At 29.4% G+C, this 10061-nt stretch overlaps 1 protein-coding gene across 2 annotated transcripts; it reads right to left on the bottom strand.

The window, feature by feature from the left end:
* Positions 1-323: 323 nt before the first annotated feature.
* Positions 324-1876, bottom strand: LOC132189058 (spermidine hydroxycinnamoyl transferase-like). 2 transcript variants are annotated; one of them, XM_088510690.1, is made up of 2 exons: positions 1116-1876; positions 324-912 (listed from the first exon to the last, which is right to left on the bottom strand). In XM_088510690.1, the coding sequence occupies exons 1-2, from the start codon at positions 1874-1876 to the stop codon at positions 324-326; spliced, it is 1350 nt and encodes a 449-aa protein (XP_088366816.1). The 2 variants fall into 2 exon arrangements, with proteins under 2 accessions (XP_088366816.1, XP_059459527.2); XM_059603544.2 differs by having other exon boundaries at positions 324-910; positions 1126-1876.
* Between the last annotated feature and the right edge of the window lie 8185 nt (positions 1877-10061).

Below are 10061 nucleotides of genomic sequence, written 5' to 3'. Positions count from 1 at the left end.
CACTTGAAATCATGCATATAGGCTTATTTTCTACATCATGATTTTTTTTTCCTACCTAGTTTATCAATTTCATAAGCATGCAATATTAAATATTATAATATATTCTTTCTTTTTTCCTTTCTTTTCCCTACAAATTAGGGAAATACTAGGTATTCTTTTAGTGTTCTCCTGGTGTCCTCCCAACTGTGATGTGACTTTAATATTATCGTTAAATTTGAGATTATTATTATTGACTTTTAATTTATTGGTGATTTTAAAAGCCACATCACAGTTAGGAGAACTTCAGGAGAACACTAAAAAAACACCTAGTATTTCCCAACAAATTATATGATATCTTCATAGAAGTGCCTTTTAAATGCATCCATATGAGCCACTTGCAGACACAACATCACCATCAAAGATCCATCTCCATCAGGACTCTGAAGGATAAATGAATTTCCATCAATATCATGCGCTCCTGGCCCCATGTAGATCTCGTTCCCCCATCCAAAGTCAAGGTTGTAGGTTGGCAGCGTCAACCAGCTCACTACCTCAACATTTGGGTTTCCGATGAAAGGCTCTTCGGTTGCTTGAAACCGAGTCAAGTCCTGCTGATTTCTAAAAAATTCAATAGTTGACTTCACATATGTATCCGTCACTTTGTCGATAGCTTGTCTTATCCAGCTCGAAGCATAGCCTAATGGCTTGTTCATCAACTCCTCCATATGGCTCCTAGCAATAACATTAAGGATTGCACTGCCGAGATACCCTTGTGGCAGCGGCGGATTCATGCGGTTCCTGGAATCAACAGAAATAGCTACTGCCGTAGGCTGTTCATCTTTGAGTTCACGTGCCTTGCATGCACATCTCCATATATGTCCTGCCACTGTCTCGAACCGAGTGTAAGTACGGCCGCTATCATTACTTTTACCTGTTAGAATATTGATTAAATGATTAAATTTATTATTTTTTATTCAATTATTACTTTTACTTATGTTTTTTACCTTTAACATCGTATTAGAATTAAATGTATTGAATTCAATCTTTGAGCTTCATGAGAGTGAGTGTTAAAATATTAATTAAATGATTAATTTTATCATTTTTTTATCGGTTTAAGCTATAAGATAAATAGTGATTTAACATTACCGTCGTTTGCCATGTTCTTGAGCTTTCCAACGTGGGTTTTGGAAAGCTTTAGCATGACCACTGTCTTCTCCTTCTTTCCCTCCTCTACGCTATTTGAATGCCCCAGCAAGACCGGCAGAGGGTTGTACTCTGAGTTGTCGAGGTCGGGAGCAATCTGCGGCTGGGGTTCCCCAGCTCGCAAAAGTTTACGGTCAAGAAATGGCGCCATCCCTAATGGCTCCCCCCGAGCAAGCCTAGCCCACTCAGAAATGAAGTGCAAGGCGCTTGGCCCGTCAACAATAGCATGTGATATCATTAGGCTGAGGCTAATGCCCCCACACTTGAACTTGGTGAGTTGCACCAACATTATTGGCAATTCATGAGTTGGGATGTTGTAGTCTACACTTGGGAAAAGGGAATGATACTCTTGAGATTGAGAGAAGTGGTCGATGTTGTCTAGTTTCGCCTCATATTCTGCTTCAAAGAAGATAACCCCCTCGGCATTGCAATCAAGCTTGAGACGGCCTCCGCCAATCGACCGCAGGCGGCCTGCTAGAGGATAGAAAGGCACCAATGCCCTACTCAATGAAACTCTAAGGGTGTTGGTAATGGTGTCAGGTGGTGAAAGCCAGTTTAGTGCCGGGCGGTAGAAATAGATTGTGGGAACATGAGTTACGGTGCCAAGTTGATCCAATTCTGATAAGGGTAGTGGGCCGTTCCATGTTGCCTCTGCTGGCTTCACTGTGTAGCAACCCTTGAAGCTTACCACCATTATTACCTTAAAGATGAGAAAACGTAGGGAATGGTTGTTTATTCAATTGCATTGCTGTTGGTTTATAAAGGCCAAATGGACATGGTTGCGGCTTGAGATTTCCTTCTTAGCCACAAACTTTACAACTAATAATAATAATAATAATACCCCTGTAGCCTTTTCCCTTGTTCAATTAGAAAAATAATAATAATAATAATAATAATATTAGTTTTCACATTTATTTATCACACTCATTTCACGTGAATCAGTATAAAATAAGTGAAAAATATCATTACTCAAGAACTAAAAATACGAAGAGAAATACTACTGTTTACACCTATTTATCATACTTATGTCACAAGGTTGATGTTGTGTGTTTGAAGTGGCTAATACTTTTGTTTTGTAGTTTTTTTTGTTTTTTTTTTTAAATGGCTAATATGAGAAGTTACTTAAAACATATCACATTAGCCGGTGTGATATAGGGATGATTAATAAGTGTGAAGTGCATCCTTACTCGAGAACTGAAAAGAGTAATGTTATATACCATACAAATATTTTTCTTTTTTCTAATTATGCTGACATGGCAGGGTTTAATAGCCCGTGGACCGGTCCTTATTAAAAAACAATATTCAATGGCTACTAAATTCAGCCGCTTCTGCATAAGAGGATAAAAGTAGGATATTGATGTAGTGTATAACATTATTCCAATAATGCTATTAATTTTTCACACCCATTTATCACACTGGCTCATATATCGTGTTTTAAGTGCCTAAGCTACTTAACACACATCACATAAGCCGGTGTAAAATGAATGTGATAAGTGGGTGTGAACAGTAGTTAATGCTACTTTTCACATATATTTATGAATGATTTTATACTGGTTAACGTGACGAGTTTTAAATGGTTTTCTTTTTAAATTTGTAAAGTGACTAATATGAAAAGCCACTTAAAACACATAAAATCATAAAATATAAAATGAATGATTGACATGATGAGTTTTAAGTGATATATATATATATATATATATTTTTTTTTTTATAAAAATAAAAAAATTTAAAATAACAATTATGAAAAGCCATTTAAAACACGTGACATCTGATAATATAAAATAAATACAATAATTAAATAGATGGAAAGAGTATCATTAATCTTACTCAAATGAGAAAGACGTTTCATTCAATTGCGCAAATCATGCATGCCGTTTGCTGAAATAACATTTACATGAGTGCAGTAGTTCCTTTAAATAGTCAGAATTTTCGTATAGCCCAAGGGCACACTTATGAGGATACAACAATACAATTTTTTTTTTTTTTTTTTCTATTTTTTTTTTTATTATTTTTAATGTATTTATTATTATTTTTTTAATTGAAATGATTTTTACATGAGTGCGGTAGTTCCTTTAAATAGTCGAAATTTTCATACAGTCCAAAGGCACAGCTATGAGGATATGTCGATACAATTTTTTAATTGATGGTAAAATACAATTCAATTTAATTTAATATATAACATTATGTTTTAATTGTTAGTGAAATGCTTTAAGGCAGAGGGAACATCGGTGCACAATAGGCGAAAAAATTTGGACAGTAGGGAAAAATAATGCATTGAAAGATGTGCACTTTGTTTGTTACGTGGCTTATAAAATAATAAAATAATTTAATTATTCATAATTTAACCAGCTTAAAGATCAAATAACAACAATTTTAAATTATTATTTAGGATGGATAATAACACATAATATATGTATGTATATAGAATTTTTTTAACAATAAAATTAGTATGAACGAGATTATCTCGCTGAAAATTATGGTTCATGGATAATTAGGTGTGATGGGTTGTCTTTCACAGCCGATTTAAATAAATTTTTGAAAGAAATTTGACTACCCATGTCTTAGATCTAGTCTGCTCAGAGCAGATATGCTCTTTAACTGTATTTGTACATGAGTTAGCGAAATATTAAAGTCATAAATATCACCTGATTGTAAGAATTTTTGTTTGTATTTATGAATTTGTAATCTCATAGCATGTGGCTATGATTTTTGTATAGCTTTATGCTTTATGTTGTAAGAGCTTTATGCTCGTAATCTTTATTCAATGAAATTCTCATAATTTTGTTTTAAAAAAAAAAACCTATAGTCCACCTATTTAGGCTGTAAATTCCATGGTTGAGCCCTATCTAATGGAGCAAAAGCTCCACCAAAAGAACATGTATAAAATAATCTCATATGAATCGGATAAATAGTTTTTTCAAGAGTTTCAAAGAACCCTTATGAAGAGATGAATCTTTGTAAGTTACAATGAGAATTAGATAAGAATGTTAAGGAGAAATAATCCACAACATAATAGAGAATTAAATAAAAAGAGCTTAATTCGTGTGGTATAAATATTTTGTAATAACTATTTAATTAAATGGGTTATGGTGTTTTTCATAATAAATTTCGTAACAAGAAATTTATGAAAGTAAATAATTTTTAGGAAAAAGTAGACAAATCTCCCTCAAACTATCACCCCCCTAACCTTATTAATGTTACCCCCAAACTACCAATTGTATCAATGTCATCCCTAAAATTTCAAAACAATGTCAATGTTCCTCCAATGACAAAAATACACTTGATAAAATTTAAATAAAATTAAAAAAAAAAACTAAAAAATGAAAAACAAAGAGTCATTTTTTTTTTTTAATCTTTTCAATTTTTCAATTTTTTAAAACTAGTTATTCATCATGTTTTCTATAAAGCGGGCTCTGATGCCAGTTGCTGAGAATACATATGCAAATTAGAAGCTAGACAGCGGAAAACTCAAATTCACATGCCCAAGAATAACTTTAAAAAGAATATGTGAAGAGCAGTTGTTATTTAAAATTAAAATGCAAGAACAAAGAACACTTACTTAGATATCAACGCTCACTCCTGGCTTTGGGAAAGAACTTTTGCTCTTTACTCTCCAAGAACACGACAAATCTCAGGGATAATGAGACTTATAGATATTCTCACTAATGACTAATAATAACCAAGAGAGTGTGGGCTCTTACTTGGCTCTTCAAATCTTTAACTATTGTTCTTCGTGAGTTAACACAAAGCCCTAGCCTCCATGCCATTGTCGCATAGGCCAGGGAAAATTTCTCCCTCGACCATGCGTGCCCTTGCGTAGGAAATTGGGCAAAAGTTTTATCCCATGCCCTTCTCTTAGTATCCAACGTATAGGGCCAAGGAATTTTCCCTGGCCTTATGGGCCTGCTTCATCGTTGGACCTCTAGTTTTATCCCAAGCCCAATTCTCCAATATATGCACAATTACACTATATCTCTCTAGTCCCTCACATAAGCTTGGTGAGGGACCACTACAAAAAAAATGGTATTTTTTGACGTGGCAAACAGTAACTTTTGTTTGCCACGTCAAAATATATTGACGTGTCGAACAAGACACGTCAACAGATATATTTTTGACGTGTTGCGCTGTAATACGTCAAAAGTTTTTGACTTGTGAAATTGACACGTCAAAAGCTTTTGACGTGTGAAATTGACACGTCAAAAGTTTTTGACGTTTGAATTTACACGTCAAAAGTTTTTGACGTGTCACAATGGCACGTCAGAAACTTTTGACGTGTTAATTTCACACGTCAAAATCTTTTGACGCATAGAATCCACACGTCAAAACTTTTTGACATGTCAATTACACACGTCAAATTTTTTTTTTTTTTTTGTAAAAAAAAATTAACATTAAAAAATGTGTATTATAAAAAACAATTAATGTTAATTGGCCTTAAAAATTAATTTTTATTGTCATTAGTACAAATTGTACTTTATTATCATTAGTATAAATTACTTGGTAATGATAATTTTTAAAAAAATTATCATTGCATAAATCGATCAGTCTAGTAATTTTAATATGATAGCTAACCATATTATTTTAAAAAAAATTATATAAAACATACTTGATACATTTATTTTATAAAACCCGTAAACTTTACACGAATTTGGCAAACACAACATATGTGGTCGGTTAATGGATTTATCTAATTATCTATACATCTAGAATATTAATTTATTTATTCTCTAATTAATTGTAATTGGATAATGTGTTGTGTAGGAGGAAAAAATTATATGATAGAGTAAATATAATTTTAATAAAATTAAAATAAATATAATTTAAATTACATAAAATATTAAAATTTATTATTATAAGTTTTTGACGTGCCACACTTGGCACGTCAAAAACTTTTGACGTGTCATCATGCATGGCACGTCAAAAAGTTTTGACGTGTCAAAACATTTAATATTTTATATATAAATATATATCAAAAATAATTTAAATTTTGATATTAAAAAATGTGTATTATAAAAAACAATTAATGTTAATTGGCCTTAAAAATTAATTTTTATTGTCATTAGTACAAATTGTATTTTATTATCATTAGTATAAATTACTTGGTAATGATAATTTTTTAAGAAATTATCATTGCATAAATCGATCAGTCTAGTAATTTTAATATGATAGCTAACCATATTATTTTTTAAAAAATATATAAAACATACTTGATACATTTATTTTATAAGACCCGCAAACCTTACACGAATTCAGAAACACAACATATGTGGTCGGTCAATAGATATATCTAATTATCTATACATCTAAGTTATTAATTTATTTATTCTCTAATTAATTGTAATTGGACAATATGTTGTGTAGGAGGAAAAAATTATATGATAGAGTAAATATAATTTAAATTACATAAAATATTAAAATTTATTATTATAAGTTTTTGACGTGTCAAGCATGGCACGTCAAAAACTTTTGACGTGTCATGCATGACACGTCAAAAAATTTAATATTTTATATATATATATATATATATATATATCAAAAATGATTTAAATTTTGATATTAAAAAATGTGTATTATAAAAAAACAACTAATGTTAATTGGCCTTAAAAATTAATTTTTATTGTCATTAGTACAAATTGTATTTTATTATCATTAGTATAAATTACTTGGTAATGATAATTTTTTAAGAAATTATCATTGCATAAATCGATCAGTCTAGTAATTTTAATATGATAGCTAACCATATTATTTTTTAAAAAATATATAAAACATACTTGGTACATTTATTTTATAAGACCCGCAAACCTTACACGAATTCGGCAAACACAATATATGTAGTCGGTCAATAGATATATCTAATTATCTATACATCTAGAATATTAATTTATTTATTCTCTAATTAATTGTAATTGGACAATGTGGTGTGTAGGAGGAAAAAATTATATGATAGAGTAAATATAATTTTAATAAAATTAAAATAAATATAATTTAAATTACATAAAATATTAAAATTTATTATTATAAGTTTTTGACGTGCCACACTTGGCATGTCAAAAACTTTTGACGTGTCATGCATGGCACGTCAAAAAGTTTTGACGTGTCATGCATGACACGTCAAAAAATTTAATATTTTATATATATATATATCAAAAATAATTTTAATTTTGATATTAAAAAATGTGTATTATAAAAAACAATTAATGTTAATTGGCCTTAAAAATTAATTTTTATTGTCATTAGTACAAATTGTATTTTATTATCATTAGTATAAATTACTTGGTAATGATAATTTTTTAAAAAAGTATCATTGCATAAATCGATCAGTCTAATAATATTAATATGATAGCTAATCATATTATTTTTTAAAAAATATATAAAACATACTTCACACATTTATTTTATAAGACTCGCAAACCTTACATGAATTTGGCAAACAAAACATATGTGGTTGGTCAATGGATACATCTAATTATGTATACATCTAGAATATTAATTGTAATTGGACAATGTGTTGTATAAGAGGAAAAAATTATATGATAGAGTAAATATAATTTTAATAAAATTAAAATAAATATAATTTAAATAACATAAAATGTATTGAAATTTTTTATTATAAGTTTTTGACGTGCCACACATGGCATGTCAAAAACTTTTGACGTGTCATGCATGGCACGTCAAAAAGTTTTGACGTGTCATGCATGACACGTCAAAAAATTTTAATTTTATATATATATCAAAAATAATTTTAATTGAAACTTATAAAAAAATATGCATTAGAAAACAATTAATGTGAATTGGCATAAAAAATTAATTTTTATTGGATGGGAAAATTATAGTTTATCGTATTAGTATAAATTACTTGGTATATGTAAAATTAAGATTTCAATTGGTATAAAAAATCAATTATATCATATTAGTATAAATTAATTAGTATATACGTATATATATCACATGCATGCCAATTAGTTAGTATTATAATCATATACTGTTGTACAATTAATATTAATACATGCATATAAATCAAACATTTCATTCATATATATATATATATGATATGAAATTCTCATGCATAAATAATTCTAGCTATTAATATTAATTAAACATATGAATTTTATTATTTGTACGTTTAGAGTATTAATTTGTTTATCATCTAATTATAAGTTTTAAGTATATTGTATGGATAATGTGTTATATAAGAGAAAAAATTGATAAAAAAATAATGGTATAAATGAAAATTGTATATTTTTTAAATTTAAATTCAAATTCTTATAAAAATAAAAAATAAATTAAAAGAGCTCTTGACGTGCACACGTGGCACGTCAAGAGTTCTTGACGTGCCACATGTGGCACGTCAAGACTTCTCCTCGGGAAGGCGCGCCCGCCAGCCGCGCCTTCCCTTGCTTTTTCGTTTTTTTTTTCTTTTTTTTTTCTTCCTTTCTTTCTCCCTTCTTTCTTCCTTCTTCCCTCTCTTTCTTTCTCTCCCCCGCGCAGCAGCTAGACCCATTTCTTTCGCCATTTTTGTTTCTCCATCAGCCCCCTCTACGCGCAGCATCTCTCTCACTCGCGTGCTCTCTCTCAACCCTTTGGATCACGCGCATTGTCTCTCTCTCTCGATCTCTCTCTCGGTGGTTCTCTCTCTCCCTCGGTGGTGCTTCTCTCTCACCGGCGTCCGTCACCACCGCCGCTGCTACCTCCGGCGACCAAGCCATTCCCGATCAACTATACGCCTATCAGGTATATATATACCTATTTTAAAATTTATATATATATATATATATATATATATATATATATACCGAAAATGCTAAAATTTATATATATATATATATATATATATATATATATATATATATATACCGAATATACACATGCAGTGGGTATATATACACAATGAATGAAATATATATATACAAAAAATTAGTTTATATATATATATAAACTAATTTATTTATATAAATTAATATATAGATTATATAAACATAGTATTATATATTGTTGATGTAGTTAATTATATTAGCAAATTTAATTTTTTTGTACATGTTAGCTAATTAATTTATTTGCTTAAGATTTATGTTATGTAATATTACTTGTTTGATATATATGTTTTGTATATGGTGAAAATATTGTTTAATGTATTTGCATGCATGCATGCAAAATTACGTACCATCATATATAGTTTGAAATTTGTTTTTTTGTTTAGGATTTTGCATTTACATTTAGACCCATATTTGTGTAGGTTTTTCTTTTGCACATTGTCGTAACCAAAAAATATATATATATATATATATACAAATAAGAAATGCATATCTACTTTGGTCGACCGTTAATTTATGATTAGATTTTGTAAATTTATAATAAGTATGTACATGCTATGATCGAAAAAATAAAGTAAGAAACAACTAACATAGGTTGCTTGATTTGTTTTATATACACTTCCCATACAAATGTATAATGTTATAATAAGCGGACAAAAGAAAACCAACATTTAACCTAGCTAGGTATATCTAATTTATTTAGGGTCCCCCTATATAACAAAATAATTAATTTAGGTCTTACAACTTCAGGTTATGTAAATGTCAAAAAAAACAAAAACAAAAAATTTGCAGCAAATAAGATAGCCACATATATTTTATCTAGGTTCCCCATGTGGCATGTCAAATGTTTTTAAATCTGGACCTTAATTTTGTTTAGGTTTTGCAAATTTTGATTATGTAGATGTTATAATTAATACTTAATGTGTGTGTTTATTTGTAAAAAATATACAAAAAATTGTAACGATGTACTTAAACAAATACACAAAAGAAAAAAAAAATAACATCTAACTAACTAACTTAGATTTATTTTATTCAGTTAGGATTACAGTAACTAAAGCTATGGACAAGAGT

Source organism: Corylus avellana, chromosome 9 (genome assembly GCF_965113065.1).
Source record: "Corylus avellana chromosome 9, dhCorAvel1.hap1.2, whole genome shotgun sequence".
In the NCBI taxonomy this organism is placed as follows: Eukaryota; Viridiplantae; Streptophyta; class Magnoliopsida; order Fagales; family Betulaceae; genus Corylus; species Corylus avellana.
This window is presented reverse-complemented; position numbering and strand designations above follow the sequence as displayed.